The 18000-nt window shown below is 40.0% G+C and overlaps 2 protein-coding genes across 2 annotated transcripts; both read left to right on the top strand.

The window, feature by feature from the left end:
* The first annotated feature begins 3945 nt into the window (after window positions 1–3945).
* Window positions 3946–5430, top strand: LOC145824326 (uncharacterized). Its single transcript, XM_082923966.1, has 2 exons — window positions 3946–4597; window positions 4940–5430. The coding sequence occupies exons 1-2, from the start codon at window positions 3946–3948 to the stop codon at window positions 5428–5430; spliced, it is 1143 nt and encodes a 380-aa protein (XP_082780092.1).
* Window positions 5431–5986: 556 nt separating this feature from the next.
* LOC145824325 (uncharacterized) lies at window positions 5987–8112 on the top strand. Its single transcript, XM_082923965.1, has 3 exons — window positions 5987–6830; window positions 6948–7130; window positions 7679–8112. The coding sequence occupies exons 1-3, from the start codon at window positions 5987–5989 to the stop codon at window positions 8110–8112; spliced, it is 1461 nt and encodes a 486-aa protein (XP_082780091.1).
* Window positions 8113–18000: the final 9888 nt, after the last annotated feature.

Raw genomic sequence — 18000 nt, 5'->3', positions numbered from 1 at the left:
CTCTCTATAACACTCTGTTGCCCAGAAAAAATGGCTTCGTCTTCCCGCGGGCTGCTTACCCTCTTTCCCGACCTCAACGAATCTACAGGAGAGAGAACTGGTGCGGTGGCCAGTGAACCTCAACCAAACACTGCTGGGTTTGCTCCGCTGAACTTTCCGATGCGGTCTGTGGAGCAAAAAATGGCGGTGCAGTCGGATGTGGAGGCCAATCAGTATACGTTGAAGGCATGTGTGGAGTCCATGACGGCGGTCACAAATCTGTCGCACCGGCTACAGAGTAGGACAAATGAGGTGCAGCAGTTAAACTCCCAGCTGGCTCTGCTCCAACGCATGTATAAGGATGCGCGAGCAGAGATGAGCGTGCTAAGGGCAGAAAACAAGGAGCTGAAGCGGAAGGCCACCGTGATGTTCCGATTTGGAGGGCCGCCATATGCTGCAGTGGAGGAGCAGGGAGTAGTGATCATGCCCAGTGGAGGAGAAAGCACAGAGGCAGCACGGTCAAGGGCCGTCCAGGACGGAGGCAAGAAGAAAAGACCGGCAGCAGAGTAGAGAAGAAAAATCCTGCCTGTGGAGGTGGTTGTTTTGTGTGTTGGTTTTTTTTTTTTTTTTTTTTTTTTTTTTTTTTCGGTGTAAAATGCTGATCGGGGTTGATCCCGGCATGAAAAAAAAATGACAAATTTGTGGAATGAAAACCGAGTTGGGTGTGAATGGATTTTTTTTTTTTTTTTTTTTTGTTGAAAATAATAATAATAATAAGAATAATAAATAAAATGAAGTGGTGGATCAGCAAGAGTTGAGAATCAGCAAGACTTTTTTTTTTTTTTTTTTTTTTTTTGAAAATAAGAATAATAATAATAAATAAAAGAAAGTGGTGGATAGAAAAAGAGGTGTCAGGAAGAGAACAAAATAAAGGTGATGAAAAGTTTGAAAGAAATGATGGTGAAAATAAAGGAGGGACAAGGAAAGTGGTTCACGTTTGTTTTTTTTTTTTTTTTTTGTTTTTTTGTTTTTTTTTTTTTTTTTGGAAATGAAAAAGGAAAAGTGGGGTGCAAAATGATGATGATAAAATGAATATAAAAAAAAAAATGAGTGTGTGTAATGCGGTGCCTTTAGTCAAAAAAAAGTGAATAGATTAAAAATTAAAAGGACTAGTGGGAACCAAGTGGTGTTTGGTCGGTGGAATAGATTATAGGGTTTTGGATGAGTGGGTGAAATATGATGGGAATAAAGAGAATAAAAAAATAGAGGGTGAGGAACAGGAGGATATGGGTTAAAGACCAGAAAAAGTAAAAATAAATAAATAAAAGAAAAAGTAGATCGGATGGGTGAAGGATAGGATCGATCTCAGGAACAATCACACGTGCTCCAGCTTGCTTCATTACAAACCCAACCTGCCTGCCGTTGCAGTACATGGCCCACACTGGTACGTTGAACAGCGATGAAGAGGAGCAGCTGCTGCTAACAGTATTGATTTTGGAAGACGAATTGTACTGGTCGTAGTAACCTTGGTTAGAGGCAGAGGTTATGTGACTACGGCTGTACTCACCACACTCGACGAGAGCTATACGAAGAAGGTGGTGCCACCTGCTATCGATACCACCTCCCATTTTAAGAAGAAAGTTTCTCATGCCGTGTCTTGTCTTTCTCTCTGCAAACTGAGCCACTGTGTGGACCTAACTCAGTGGGTTCGTGACGGTTTTGATGGCCTTGAAGGGGAGGAAGATTGGAAAGAGGGTGAAGATGGCAAGCAGGAAGAGGAACGACGGCCACATAACCACGTGCATGTGCAAGGGCCCCCTTTGGCTTCCCAAGTCTATCATCCTCATGTTTGCTTCTGCTTCTGTTCGGAATAGCACTAGTTGATGATCAGATCAGATGAGATGTGATCCATACAACACGGAATCATCAACCTCCAAGACAAGAGAGATTGAGAGTGAAGGTATGTGTAGAAAATTCTAGCGGACTAGGTTGAGGTCCGGCGGGCGGCCAAGGCGAGGTTACCGCCCGCCGGTGAAGCGAAAAATACTAAGTGTTTAACCTTGCTCTGATACCATGTTAAAATTGATGTATTATTGATTGATGTGTTGATGTTTCTGTATTGTATGTTATGTATCTTTACAAGAGAAATCAACTCTCTCTTTATAGAGAGAAGAAATAACATTGGATACCAAGTGATGATTGAAATCACCGAAAGAATAAAGTGAAAAGAGAAAGTTATACAATTAGCAATATTATATTAACAATGATGATACCATGTTAGATAGGCCAATAACCAAAACGCAGACAGAGCCACTCGAAGGAAAGTCAGTCCCAGCAGATGGCAAATCCATATCCACCCCTTTAAATCTTTCAAGGCTGCTCTAGTTGATCGACGTCTCAATGAGAGACCCTTTGATGAGGATCTAGGCACCCTGTCGACGGATGATGATTTCGAGAGTAAGGGTGAAGAGATCGAAGAAGATAAAGTCCCTGAAATTGAATCTCAGGGGATGCCACGCATCTCACTACCCAAAAATCTTTTGGCTAAGATTAGGAGGCCATGGAGGAACTGCCTTATTATTAAATTGACGGGCAAAAAGGTTGGCTACAGACTGTTGCTTTTCAAAATCAAGAAACTTTGGGATCTCCAGGGAGATTTCGAGGCTATAGATCTGGAAGCAGGTTTCTTTCTCCTCAAGTTCCAATTGAAGGAAGATTATACCTATGTCTAGAGGCCCTTGGATTGTCCTAGGCCATTACTTAACAGTCAGAAAGTGGCAACCAAATTTCAAACCCGCTACTGCAGAAGAAATTCAAACTGCACTTTGGGTGAGATTCCCTCAACTCCCTATCGAGTATTACAATGAGAAGGTGCTCTTTCATATAGCGAAGACCTTGGGTAAACCCTTAAAGATTGACCTGAATACGGCGACGACAACCAGAAGGAAATATGCATGAGTCTGCATTGAGATGGATCTCAAAAAACCACTTATTTTTCAATTTTCAATTGGTAAGTATAATTAAAATATTGAATATGAATACTTACATATGTTTTGCTTCAACTGTGGCAGGGTAGGTCACCGGAAAGAATGGTGTAGTGAGAAAGCTCTGTCGCCGGCTTGTAGCCCCTTGACTGGTGAACCAAGTTCCCAGATTATTACCGTTAGCACGGTAGACTGAAGCAAGGAAGGCCCAAGCCCAAGTGCTCTCGCCCTAAGTTCTGAACCCTTGGAGACTTCAGGGGAACACTTTGGGCCTTGGATGCTAGTGAACAGGAAAGGTAAAAAAAAAGTCAATAAAGGCTACTCTAATGGGCCTTATCCTAAATCTCAAGGGAAAAGAGGCCAGAAGCCCAGATTGGCTTCATCATTTAATGGTAATGGGTTTAAAGCCTCTACCTCAGCCCAAGTTACAGAGTCACAACCTCAAAAGGAATTTGATGATCAGTTTCATCCTAATACTACAAAAGGGCACACTAAGCATGGCAGTCCACGTGATAGTCTGGGTAATAGCATCATGAATGCTAGTGGTAGCTTTGTGTACACTAGCCCAAATCCTTTTGACAGTCTTCAGGAGTTGGACCATACTAGAGGTGAGGATAGTTGTATCGCCACACCTACCGTCTGTGAGGGAGTGGTTGGAATTCTAAAGCCCACAGCTGCTACTGGATTTGGTAAGTCTTCATCTCTATCTCTTGAACTAGGAAACATTTCCCCTCCTCCAGTGTCCATAGATATCCCTATCTCTCCCCAAGTGAAACCAGTGGTGAGTGATCATAGAAGTCCACGATGTGATCCAGCACATAGTGAGCTGCAACCAAATGTATATTGTAATAGACCCAAAGATCGAAGCTACGCACATAATCGCAATAGAGTGGTGGATAGAAGAAGCTCGGGTAAAGATAGATCTTAACTTGATGAGCTACGAGGCCACCAACACAGCATTCTGATAGGCTCAACAAGAGCCATGGTGAATGATCTTCTTCGAGTCAGGAAAATTCTGGGGACTCCTGATCATAGTCCACTGCCACAGTATCCTAACTCATCATCTATGAAGATGCTAGTGTGGAACTGTCGTGGAGCCGATACCAGTGTATTCAAGTGCACTCTACGTGAGCTTTTGAAAAACCACAACCCAACCATTATTGTCTTGATGAAGACAAAAGTTTCACTCAGCTCTATAGGCCTTTTCTTCAACAACCTTGGTTTTACTGCATCTACCTTTGTTGATCCTGTGGGTGAGTGTGGAGGTTTATGGCTCCTTTGGGACCTTTTAAAAGTGACTATTATGGCCCTAGATGCTAACCCTCAAGTTATCCACACTAAAATTAAGCGTGACCATTTTCCTGATTGGATTCTATCGACAGTGTATACCAGTCCCAATCCCAAAAGCCGTGATACTTTGTGGGATAACTTAGAATCCATGGCTGATAACATGTCAAAACCATGGCTGGTTGTTGGTGATTTTAATGATTTTGTTAGCCAAAATGAAAAAAGAAGCTTTGTGCCTTCTCATAGCCATGCTAAGACCAGGAAGTTTGCTCCCAGGTTGAATAGGTATAATCTCATGGATTTGGGCTGTTCTGGACCTCATCTCACCTGGACTAATGGGTGTCAAGGTATGGCTAATACTCTTGAAAGATTAGATCGGGTTGCTTGCAATACTAAATGGAGAGTTCTTTTTTAAGAAGGAGCAGTTCGAAATCTCCCCAGAACTTATTCTGACCATTGCCCTTTGATTATCTACACTGAAGATACGCATCTCCTTGACCCCTCTCTTAGACCTTTTAGAATGGAGGTTGCCTAGTTTCTGGATGACAGGTTTAAATCTCTGGTCCAAGAATACTGGCAAGAAACTAACAATTCTATTCTTGAAACTATCCCCAGCATTTCTTCTAAAGCTTCTTCTTGGAACAAATCTATTTTTGGTAACATTTTTCATAACAAGCGATGGCTTCTAGGTAGAAATGAAGGTATTCAAAAGGCCCAATCTAGTAAATTTTCCCATAATCTCTTTATTCCTGAAAAAGAGCTTGTGAAAGATTATAATAATGTTTTGTGTCAAGAGGAGTTACTTTGGTTTCAAAAGTCTAGGGCTAAGTGGATAACTATGGGAGAAAGAAATACCAAATTCTTCCATGTTTCTACTTTAGCCAAAAGAAGAAACTCGATGGTGATTACCCTGAAAGATGATAGTGGTTGTTGGATTTATAATCCTAATGACCTAAAACAGCATGTGGGTGATCATTTTGAGAGTATGTTCACTTCTCCCTCCCTGGTGGATAGGGAGTTGTGGAACATGGACTCTATGACCTCTTTCTTGACTAAAGAGAATATTGATCTTTGTAAACCTCTGTCCAATGAGGAGATCTGGAAAGCCATGAAATCTATTAAAGGGTTCAAGGCCCCTGGGTGTGATGGTATTCAAGCTATGTTTTATCATTTCTATTAGGATATTGTGGGTACTTCTGTGTGTGACTTCATTAAATATTGTTTTAATTCTCATGGTGTCCTTCCAGTTATTAACAAAACTCTCATTTCCCTTATTCCCAAAGTCGAACACCCCGAAACCATTAAACATTTGCGACCTATTAGTTTGTGCAATGTGTTGTATAAAACTCTCACCAAAGTTCTTGTGAATAGGCTCAGACTTTTCTTTGATAGAATTGTTAGCTCAAACCAAAGTAGTTTTGTCCCTGGCCGATCCACCAATGATAATATCATTATTGCACAAGAAATTATCCATACCCTTTGATCTAAAAAGAGGAAAATGGGGAGATGATTTTCAAAATAGACTTGGAGAAAGCATCTGATAATGTGTCTTGGTCTTTCCTTCGTGATACCCTTATGGAACTTAATCTTAACATGCCTTGGGTGGAGTTGATTATGAATTGTGTTACATCTATGAATTCTACTATTCTTTGGAATGGGGAACAGATTCGTGATTTTCATCCGAGAAAGGGCCTCGCCAGGGTGATCCTCTCTCCCTTTATCTCTTTGTTTTATGTATGGAGCGGCTTTCAAACTTGATTCTTGAGAAAGTCAATTGTGGTGATTGGAAGGGGATTAAAGCCTCTTTTAGAGGCCCTGAAATCTCTCTCTTATTTTTCACTGATGAGCTTCTACTATTTGCGAAAGCTGATACCCAAAATTGTAATAACATTATGGAGATCATTAGCCAGGTCGATAACCACTCGGGGCTGAAAGTGAATTTGACTAAGTCCAAACTTTTTTTGTCTCCAAATCTGTGCAATTCCCAAGCCAGGAACTTGAGTGCTTTGTGTGGCATCCCTCTCACCCAAGATCTGGGGAAATATCTAGGAATACCTCTTCTCCACAACCGAGTTTCTAGAGCTCATTTCTCTTCCATTTTTGATAAGCTTGAAGGGAAGCTTTCAAGTTGGAAAGCGAATATGCTGTCTTTAGCAGGTCGAGCCACGCTTATTAAATCTGTGACAGCGGCTTTACCTGCTTATACCATGCAGACCATGAAGTTGCCCATTAATGTGTGTAATGATCTAGATAAATTCAACCGCAGCTTTCTTTGGGGAGAAGTGGGAAATTTGAAAAAATTTCACTTGATTAAGTGGAATACTGTGTGTAAGTGCAAAAAGAGGGGTGGTTTGGGCATTAGAAAGGCTAAGCACTACAATATTGCCTTACTTGCTAAGTTAGGCTGGAAATTACTTTCTGGTGATAACTGTTTATGGGCTAAAGTGCTCAAGGCTAAATACCTCCAAGAGGGATCTCTTCTTGATTATTCTAGTAAGAAAAGAGCTTCCCACACTTTGAAGGGTATCCTTCAAACTAAAGAGACCCTGGTTAAAGGTAGTAAGTGGTGTATTGGGGATGGTAATCAAACTTCCATTTGGTTTGATTAGTGGTGTGGAGAGAGTAATCTTGCTTCATTCTTTCCCCAATCACCTCTCATCAATTCTGAAACTGTTAATATTCTTTTGGATGAGGAAGGTGGCTGGGATATCACTAAATTGAATTCTAAGCTTCCTAAGGAGGCTATTGACCTTGCTCTTAAAGTTTACCTTTCGAGATTTGTTACTTATCTGGACACTTCTTATTGGCATGGTTCTAGTTCTCGAGATTTTTCTACAGCTTCAGCTTATGAACTAGTTGCCAATCATGAGATTGAAACTAGTAACTGGCTTTGGTTGTAGAAGCTTAAGCTACCCAAAAAGCTTAAGGGCTTTACGTGGCTTGTGTTGCATGGCAAGATTCTCTTAAACAGCCTCAGAGTCAAGAGAGGGCTTACTAATTCTGGTGAGTGCAGTAGATGTGGTAACCTTTGGGAGGATATTGATCATATCTTCAGAGACTGCCCTAAAGCAGTTGATATATAGAGGAACATGGGTTGTTTGGCTTGGTTAAATAGAGAACGGCAACTCCCATTAATTTTTTGGTTGGAATCTAATCTTAGGAAAAAGCACTCTCCTAATTTGGATCCCACTCTTTTTACTTCTACTATTTGGAAAATTTGGAGAGACCGGAACAAAAAAGTTTTTAAGAATGTTGAACTCCCTTGGGCTCAAAGTATTTTACTGTTACATAGATATGCTTCCAATATTAAGGAAGCATTTCGTTCTACTGTTTTACATCCTATTAGTTGTGGTGTGATCATTAACTGGTGTCCTCCATGTATAGGTAAACTGAAGTTGAACACTGATGGTAGCACAAATGATGACCAGGAGAAAGAGGCTTTGGTGGTCTTGTTCGAGATGAAAGAGGTATCTGGCTTATTGGGTACTATGGGAAGCTCGATGTTTGTACCAGTTTGGAGGCAGAACTTTGGGCTAGTTACCGAGGTCTAACTGTTGCTTTTGAAAAGGGGTACAAAGACCTTACTATCAAAACAGATTCCTTATCTGTGATTGAGTTATTGAAAGAAGGTTACGTGGTTTCTCCTTCAGTTAAAAGCTTGGTGGAGGATTCCAAATTCCTTATGCGAAGGTGTGGCTGTGGTATCCAGCATGTTTTGCGTGAAGGTAATGGTAGTGCGGATGGTCTTGCTAAATTGGGAGCTAATCAAGGCGAGCCTTTCAATGTCATGGACGAGGCTCCTGATGAAATTCGAGGGCTAGTGATCGCTGACATGGTTGGGCAGGGGTTCCTTAGGCCCTGAGCTATGACAACCTGTTTGAGTTTCTTCGTCTTATTTTCTTTTCTTTTTTTTTGTTTCTGTTTATTTTCACTTTCCGATGTACCAAAAAAAAATAAAAAAATAAGGCCTGTATATATAGGCTGAGAAAGAATATCCTACTAGAAATCTAACTATGAGAAAGAGTATCCTATAAGAGATTTAACTATGGCAATACCTAATATATCTAGAAATATATACCATATATATATTAACATCCCCCTTCAAACTCAAGAATGATAAACATCTTGAGTTTGGATAGAGAAACTAAAACATGAAATAAAATAAAAGATAAATAGATTGCAAAATCCGAACGGAAGCGCAAGGGCGTTTGAAATAGATCAGAGACCAAAACTAAAGTCGAGAGACAATTTATGATCGTGTCGGACCGATATAGAATCTAGCTGGAACTAATGCTGAGAGACAGTTTATGGTCGTGTTGAACCATTGTAGAAACTGGCTGAAACTAATGCCAGGACAATTTAAGGTCATGTCGAACTGTTGGAGAAACTAGCTGGAACTAATGCCGGGACAGTTTAAGGTCATGCCAGACCGTTGTAGAAATTGGCTAGAACTAATGCCGAGATCAGATTAAGGTCATGCTGGACCGTTGTAGGAGCTAACCGGAATCAATGTCGGGACATTTTAAAGGGGTCATGTCGGACCGATGTAGAGAACTGGATATTGAACCAACAAGCGTGGCACACACATAACTTATGACGTGGTGTTGAACGATGATGGCAACAGATAACTAAGTGCGCCAGGAGGTGGCTTGGATTGTGCGCCAAGGGAGGCGTCTTAGATTGTGCGCTAAAAAAGGCAGCTTGGATGGTGCGCCAAAGGGGGCAGCTTGGGTGGTTCACTTGGATTGTGTGCCAAATGGGGTGACTTGGGTTGTGTGCCAAGGAAACGGCTTAGAGAATGCACCAAAAGGAGACGGCTTTGGTGGTTTGCATGGTGTATAACCATGTTCACCATGATATATGTATAATACCCCCTTCAAACTCAAATAGGTTTGAAGAAAAAAACTTATTTGAGGTTGAAGCAGAGGGAAAGACATAGTGGAACAGAAGTATAAAAAATATATATATATATATATATATATGATAGAGATATTTAGGGTAGGAATAAACTAGCGGACAAAGTAAGAGATCACCACGAAGCGATATTGACAGGAAAATATGATAGCAGAATAGGTTGAGGTTCGGCGGGCAGCCAAGGCAAGGCTGCCGCCCGCCGACAAGGCGAAGAACACCAAGAGCTTAACCTATAGCTCTGATACCATGTTAGAATAGTAAAGAGAGAGAAAATAATATGTATTATATTGAATCAATATCCTATACAATAGAAGGCCGATATATATAGGCTGAGAAAGAGTATCCTATTATAAATCTAACTATGAGAAAGAGTATCCTATAAGAGATCTAATTATGGCAATACCTAATATATCTAGGAAATTAATACCTAATATATGTAGGAATATATACCACATATACATTAACAGTAAATAAAAGTTATAAATAGCAAAATTATGAATGACAAAGTTAATTTTTTGTGATAAAAGTTATATTTTTTTTTATTAACAAAAAATCATTTTTTGCAATTTTTTTTTTTTTTTGGGGGGGAGGGGAGGGAGGAGGGGGTACTAGGTGATATCCATTTCCTTGAATTTTGCTCAATATTTGACTCAAATCAAGGAAAAATTAGTGCCTTTGTTTTTGCCTATGTGCCCAATAAAAAGAAAAAAAATAGTAGATAAATTATAAAATATCATTGAATAGTCATATGGACACGTATATTCTAAATCTATTGGACGATTTATTTACTCAAATTTCTAGCTAATTAAAATTGGAATTTTTATTGATAAATCTCATTTAGAAGTGTTCTAATCCAAGAAGTTTATAAAGGAATTTTTTAACCTACTTAGTTCCATGTATTTATACTTTTATTCCATGAAGTCCTTTTCTTGATTTACACTATTTTCTTAGACTCTTATGCCCTTATATTTAATATTGATATTTAATGTTGGAAGGGAGGAGAGAAAAGGGAAATGACCAACGCATAAGAAATTTCATACACAAATTAAATAACATTAATGTTATTATTTTATATTATTATATAATGTGAATATATTATTAATTGACAGCACATTAAAAATAATGTGAACATTCTCTCTCATCTGATGTGAATATATTTTTAATTGATAACACATTAAAAATAGTGTGAACATTCTCTCTCATCTGATGTGAACGTTCATAACACATTTTCAAAAAATTCTCTCTCATCTAATGTAGTGATGTGAACGTTCACAACATGTGAACCTTCTTATTTTTAATTTACAACACATTAAAAATAACATTCATTATATTTTTAATTGACAACACATTCTTATTCACAATATGTAGTGATATGAACGTTCACAACATGTGAACATTCTCTCATCTAATTTAGTGATATGAACTTTCACATTCGTATGATTTAATATGAATATTCATATCATGTAATTGACAACACAATGACAAAAATTCATTTCAAATTAATGTGAATATAATTATGTGAATATTCATTTCAATTACATGATGTGAATATTCACATCATGTAATTGACAACACAATGACAAAAATTCATTTCAAATTAATATGAATATAATGACAGTCAATATCCTGATGCATGGGAACTACCAAAACATAATGACAATCAACATTAAATATGAACATTAATAGGGAGCAGGAGAGATAGAGGGTGTTTTGGTCTTCTTACATCAAATAGGATCTAATGAAATAGTAAAAAAGAATATGAGTTGGATAAAATAAAACTTTTAGAAAGAAAATTTATCAAAAAAAAAAAAAAAAAACTCCCATTAAAACTTATCACATAGATGGGCTACTACCAAAAATTTTCAATTTCTTTTTTACTCCAACTCCTTCATGCACTCAAAACTTGACGCTTGGTAATTGTACTCAAATTTGAGTTTATTCATTAGAATACTTTTTCACTCAATTGAAGTTAAAGTACAGATTAGAGGTGGCCTCAATGGCTTATTTTCATACAGTTTTGATGTGTCAAATTGTTTCCAAACCCTAATATTTCATGGGTTCATTGTTTTTCATCTAATTTAGATTTAGATTGATATTGATTGCTCTTTGTATCAATCATATATAAGGAAAATGTTGGGGAATTTTCAAAATGAGTTTTCAAAATTTATAGTTTAATTTTTGGATGTTTTCAAAACCTTCTTTGTTTTTCTTTGGAAAGCTTGAAATAAGCTTTGGAACTTTGTCCCACATCGGACAAAGAGAAAAACATGAAGCACTTAATAGTGCTACATTAAATATTCCTTTGAATATGAAATTGTGAGGTGAAAGCTAGTGTGCATGCACCCACACTGTTGTAGACATCCTATTTTTGACCGACCTTAAGACTCAGACGTCATCGATTGAGCGCTCGGTGATTGCGCATATTATGCTCGTTCTGAGGTTACGGAGTCTCGGCTGAGAGCCTTGCCTCCGGACTTCGAGACTCTTTTGTGCTTTGCCTCGGTTTGCGAACCAAGTTCTGTTTTCTCTTCCCGAAGGGAGGAAGAGGTCTCTTAGACCATCTCTCAGTGGCCGTAGGCTACTTTTCGTGGTCATAGACCACTGTTCCCGTTTGGAGACCAGTTTTTAATTTTCGGAGCCATCGGTCGTGCGCCTCGGTTCGGGACGGCTTAACTTTCTCCGTTTGCTCCGGTTTTTGGCACACACCTTGTTTCCTTTCTCTAGAGGGACACTGTGGCCCGGGAGACCACCTTCGTGGTCGCACGCCACTTTCGATGCTTAACAGTCAGTTTTCAGGGCACCCGGCTATGCGTTTTGGCCCCCGAACCCTCGTTTTGCATCCGTCTTGGTTCATTTTTGGCATGGACCCTATTTTCATTGTTTGGAAGGTAGTACAAGGGTGGGAGACCACCTTTTCTCCTTAGAGACCAATTTTCTACCTCCAACCGGTTTTCTTGACAGGTAACTGGTCTCCCTCATTTTTGGGCCACAATTGTTGGTCTTCCACCACACCACTAGCTTGCATTGAGTGAGGAGACCACCCTAGGAGGCTGCCGACCAGCTTTTGAGACCTGAACCTTTTGAACCTGGTCAGCCAACCAGGGCAAGTGGTCAGCCGACCACCTGAACTAGTCGGCCAGCTCCCACTTTTTCTGTCTCAGTAAGTTGGTTCCAGCTGTGCCAGCTGGGAGACACAGACTACATCCTCCATACACGTGTATGGAGGATATTAGCCCTAGGTTTTAAGCTTCTTGGAGAAGCTTTAGCCTCCCTTGTCTATAAAGGAAGGCCTTTCCTTCCTTGTAGACGGTTCTGAAATTCTCTAAGGCATATACATCTATCTCCATCTATATCTCTCCCTTTAGGCTTAAAAAGTGTGAAATTTTTTGCCCTCTACTCATCATCTCCTAGCCTAACCCTCCAACACCAACCTAATCTTCTGGGAGGCCTTTTTCAGAGGTTGAGGAGCTACATTTTTGGTCCAGAAGCTGCTGGAGTTGCTGAGCTACAAGGGTAACACACTTTCTCTCTTTTAAGGCTTTATTTTGCTTCATCTTTTAGCCATACTTGCAAGTATATTTGAGCTTTGTCATCAACTAAAAAAAGTCTTATTTTGAAGTCCTTAACATGTTTGTTTAAGATTATTTTTCTATTGGGGGTCATCTACCCCCTTGCATGCTTCATTTTTCCTTATTTTGAGCCATGCATTAGGGCCTTTGCATTGACCTTCGTTTGGCCTTCTAGCCACTAAAATCCAACGGATTTTCAGTGGCTAGCATGCTATTTTGAGTGCCAAAATGAGAGAGGGGTGACCCTCTCTCCCCTTGTTTTGTTTTCTAGCATATTTGGCCTAACAAAGGAGCCCTTATTTGCATGCTTCCGAGCCATGTTTTAGGCCATTTTTGGTGAGTTTTAGGACCTGCATAGGCTCTTTCCAGAGCTTTTTTTGCCATATTGGGTGTCCATCTTGCATGTGTAGAACAACCCTCTTCATAGCTTATCAAAGGAGCACGCCATTCTTGCATGCATTGACCATGTTTCAGTGAGTTTTTGGGCTTTATTTGGCATGTCATACCTCTGCGTTTTTCTGGTTTAGTGACCTCTTGAATGCCTCATATGCTTGTAGTGTAAATCCTCTTTACTAGCTTACATTGCATCCTATTTTGGCCTTTGATTCTAGCATATTTTGACCATACTCCAAATTGATTTTGTGCATGTTTTGGACTGTCTTAGCTCTGTTTTTAGGCCTCTTGGTCAAATGATGCTTGCTATGCATGCTTGTAGTGTAATGCCCATGCCTAGCTTTGAGTTTTGAAACTTCTTACATGCTTGAATGGTGGTGTTTTCATGTTTTAGGGTCATTGAGCATGTCATTTCAGAGCCTATACTTGTGCCATATTCCCATGTTTTCCACTCTTTAAATGTGTTTGAGAGTTGTGCATGAATACCTCATTTATGGACCATTGCATGAGCTTCATTTCTATGCATTTTGAGCCATCATTTTAGACCATTTTCCTACTATCTTAGACCTACATAGGGACTGTTTGGGGCTGGTTGGGTCATTTGAGCATTGCTTTGTGTACCTCTAGTGTAATGCGCTTCACTAGTTTCGGTATCCGGGCCATCTAACATGCATTGTGTGAGGCGTTTACATGATTCGGGACCATCTTGCATGTCATTTCAGAGCTGAAAAATGTGTGATTGTATGCCATGTTTCATCCTTTTCCATGCTTGCATTGGGTGCCTTAGGTGTGATCCCTTGCATTTGTGCATATTTGCATGAGTTTTCGTTACCTAATTTCATCATGTTTGGCCACTGGCTTGAGTGTGGCTGAGGCCTATTCATTTTAGTTTAAGTCCATCTTGCATTGTGTATGCCATGTCCATGTTGTCGCATGCTTGATCGTCGCATTGTGTATGCCTTGATTATGCCTTTGTGTATGTCCATCGTCATATGTGCGTTGTGTATGCCATATAGCGTCATGTGCATTGAGTATGCCATTCGTAGTTCATAGCATTGTGTATGCTAGTTGCACCTTTGCATGTCATTCCTTGCATGTTTGCATGTCTTAGTTGCATTTCGTTTAGGATTGCATGCTAGTTTTTACATTGTGTTTGCATGCCATGCCATTCCAGTTGTTGCATAGTGTTTGGGGTAGGGTTTAGTCCAAACACGGGAAATGAGGGATGTTTCGTACTCAAAGTGACGAAACGTGCTTCGATTCCCGGTCGCTGACACTCTTGATTACCCATGATAGAGTTTAGGCCTTATTGTGTTCATTTGTGCATCCATTTCACATTGAGTTATGCAATTCGACTCCTCGGCCATCATGCATCGAGATGCGTGATTTGTGGCACGAGGATCGAGGACTACACTCCCTAGAGCTTATGCAATGACGGGAAAAGTGGTCGTGCACACATATGTTGAAAATACTTTGCTATGCCCCTTTCTTGCTCTCTGTTGCAGCAAAAACTGGTCAGTAGTATCCCTACAGCATGGTGAAGTTTCAGCCTTCTGGAGTTTTGTACAGTGTTCTGGGACCAGTTACAAACAGAGGCAATTCAAGGCATCGCGATGGATTTTCTGACAAGGCGACTCGAGCATGCATGCATTCCTTATCATTCAAGACCGAGCTGAGGCAGTCCATTTCATATGTTTTGCATGCTAGCTTATTTATTTTAATTAATTTGTTAATTAATTAGGATTGTGTAATAATTAGCTGTAATTTGTTATTCATTCGGTTGTGTATTATTTATTCGGACCCTCCGAGGAGGGCAATGTTGTAATAAATGTGCGTATGTGTGATGTATGTCTTCCAACCCCACGTCTTTCTCTCTTTTATTTACCAGCTTATGATGGTTAGTTTTACGGCACGTTTAAATTAGCATCCTTATGCTCGTATGTTTGCATCCATTCATCTGTTTTGCATGCACCGGGCTCGGCGCATCATGCTAACTGCATTGTATTTCAATTCCAAGTTGAATACATGTATCGATTGTTGCATCTCATATGCCATCTTAGAATAGCCGAGCCTATTGTAGTTGCATTTTGCATGTGTTGCATTAGGTATCTCAGCATAGTTAGGATTCATGCATGCTTTCTAATTAGCTTCTTTCTTTGGCTCGGAGTACTCGGTAAGTGTTTATGCTTTAGCATCCTTGTATGCGTGTGAGTGACTGCCATGATAGCATGCTTACCATGAGACTATGTGCTTATGTGATATAACTGCCTGAATGCCTGTGGGTGAAGGTTGGGTTGCTTGAATTGGAATAATTCGCCGAAACCCGTGTTTGAGCCTACTTGCGAGTAGCAAACTTCAATCCATTTTCAAAACAGACGGATATGCGATGTTTTGTTCCAACTTTGACAATCTAGTCTATACTTTGTATGTTGTGCACATCACATAGTAATTCTAAGTTAATAACCGAAATAAGAACACATGTGTTTTCAAAAAACAAGATATCATGCTTAGTAGTGGCCGATCTTTGATCGGGCGAGCGGGGGTGCTCATGAAATGACCTTCCCCAATCGTACCCAAGTTCCCGAGCCAAGGCAACTTCGGTGATGACGGGCACGTGGCCTTAGGCATGAGTCAGGGTTTCTTAAATTCTCCCAAAATAAAATATTTAGGTGGCGACTCTGTATCTGGCAAAATAGTCCATGTTTGGCACTTCTTTCTAAAAATCAGTTTTTCAAAATGATTTGCCAGATTTGGACTCTTTGATGATTCATCGGTCTTGCATTGCACTCCACGAGATTAGATACAGGACCGTAACATTGAGTCCAAACTGTAGTACGCCCCAATGAACAAAATGGGATTTCTCCCGGGACGTTCGGGGACGTCTACAACTGTAAGGATGGTGTTTCACACTATTCGCACACGTGCATGTGGCGCAGGCTGTGTGGCGTTTGATGGCGCACTTTGCATTGAGCACACGTGCAAAGCGCCCTGAGGGCGCTTTCCTATTTGCATTGGACAAGTTTGAGCGATGACATGGATCCAACGTGGCATGGGTGACGTGGAATACAGTCAGCTCCACGTGGCGTCCATTGGCGATGAGTCAACCAACGATCGAACAGTGCGTGTCCGATCTGGAGCAGTTTGATCATAGCCGTTGATTGGAGATACACCCAATCGTGGTCAGGTGTGATTAGTCAAGAAAGTTATTCAATGTGAGAATGATCTACACCATAGATTGTCAATCTAACGGCCATATCTGATCGGATACGATCAAGAGACATGACTATTCGACCAGATCCATTAAGGCCTATAAATAAGCTGCGAAATCATTCATTTTATTCCATCCAAAAATTCAGATATCATTTCTGCAATTCTCTCTCTCCCTCTCCCTCTCCCTCTTGATTTAGAGTTTTCGATCAAGAGTTTCTGAAGCAAGTTTCTGCTTTTCTTATTGGTAATCAAATTCTGCAGTCTTGATTATCAGTGTCTTGGTTTTTTTGATTATATCAAGAGTATTCTGATCTACTATCGTCAGTGTAGACGCCAGCAGACTTGATCTTTAAATCAGGCTTCATTGTATCTTGGAGGCGAATTTGCTATAACCCCCTGCACACCTTTTGGTGGGTGCAAATATTATCTTTAGGAAAACGACTTAGTAATGCGACTTGAAGTATCATATTTCTGTTCTACATAGACAAGATCATCACCAAGTTTTGAAGACCCAAAGACCACTAATTGAAGAATTCAAGACAAATTGTTCCAACTATCTAAAGACAATATTCAGATATGGCGATGTCTATTCAGAAAATGACTGAAGATTCATGAATCTTGATCGATTTGATGGAGGAAATTTCTAACCTTGGCAAAAGAAGATGCACTTTTTGCTCACCACTCTCAAAGTGGTCTATGTGCTAACTACTCCCTATCCGATGGAGTAGGAAGACGAGACTATGAAGCAAACCCATACCAAAACCAAATGGGAGAATGACGACTACGTTTTGCTAAGGACACATTCTAAATGCGTTGTCAGACTCTCTATTCGATGTGTATCAACATCTGGAAACGGCAAAGCAACTATGGGACATATTATAGTCAAAGTACCTCATCGAGGATGCCACCAATAAGAAATTTCTTATTAGTAATTTTATGCATTTTACTATGATTGATACAAAGGCCATTATGGAACAATTCCATGAAATCCAACATATTCTAAGTCAGTTTCAACAAAAAAAATATGAACATGGATGAATCTATTATAGTTTCATATATAATGGAGAAACTGTTATCTTCTTGAAGGATTTTAAGAAAACTTTGAAACATCAAAAGGAATATCTTACTTTAGAAGAATTAGCTCAACACCTCCAAGTTGAAAAAGAGTCAAGGCTTCTTGAAAGTAAAAAAAACCAATTGGCTCAGACTTCCACGATTCACATGGTGGATGAAGGCAAGAGTTCAACAAAAAGAAGCGTAAGGGCTACCCCCAACCTGAGAAAGATGCTAAGAAACCGAAAGGCGCTTGCTCCCATTGTGACAAGCCAAGGCACTTTAGAAATGAATGCCGGTCATACAAGAAGAAGCCAGAAGCATCAAAAACCAAGAACAAGTTAATGGTTATTGTATCTGAGATGAACATGCTCGAAGATGCTGGTGACTAGTGGATTGACTCAGGAGCAGCAAGGCACGTCTGCAACGACAAGAGCCATTTCACTACTTATGAACAAGTGAGTGATGGAACAGTTCTCCACATGGGCAACTCTTCAACTGCTGCTATCAAAGGCAAAGAAACGGTGGATCTAGAGTTCACATTTGGAAAAAGTCTTAAGTCTTAATGATGTTTATCATATACCAGATGTCAGGAAAAACCTTGTATTTGG

Source organism: Camellia sinensis, chromosome 4 (genome assembly GCF_055761805.1).
Source record: "Camellia sinensis isolate YWXY chromosome 4, ASM5576180v1, whole genome shotgun sequence".
Classification (NCBI taxonomy): domain Eukaryota; kingdom Viridiplantae; phylum Streptophyta; class Magnoliopsida; order Ericales; family Theaceae; genus Camellia; species Camellia sinensis.
Note: the sequence above shows the minus strand (reverse complement) of the source record. Positions and strands in the feature narration are given on the sequence as shown.

Bases quoted from the DNA above. Each gene is read 5' to 3' on its own strand.
- LOC145824326 (XM_082923966.1), top strand. From the start codon at position 3,946: ATGGTGAATGATCTTCTTCGAGTCAGGAAAATTCTGGGGACTCCTGAT. The intron at 4,598-4,939 runs GTATGGCTAATA...GATGGCTTCTAG, and splicing joins CTGGACTAATGGGTGTCAAG to GTAGAAATGAAGGTATTCAA.
- LOC145824325 (XM_082923965.1), top strand. From the start codon at position 5,987: ATGGAGCGGCTTTCAAACTTGATTCTTGAGAAAGTCAATTGTGGTGAT. The intron at 6,831-6,947 runs GTAATCAAACTT...TGGATGAGGAAG, and splicing joins TAAGTGGTGTATTGGGGATG to GTGGCTGGGATATCACTAAA. The intron at 7,131-7,678 runs GTAACTGGCTTT...AATGATGACCAG, and splicing joins CAATCATGAGATTGAAACTA to GAGAAAGAGGCTTTGGTGGT.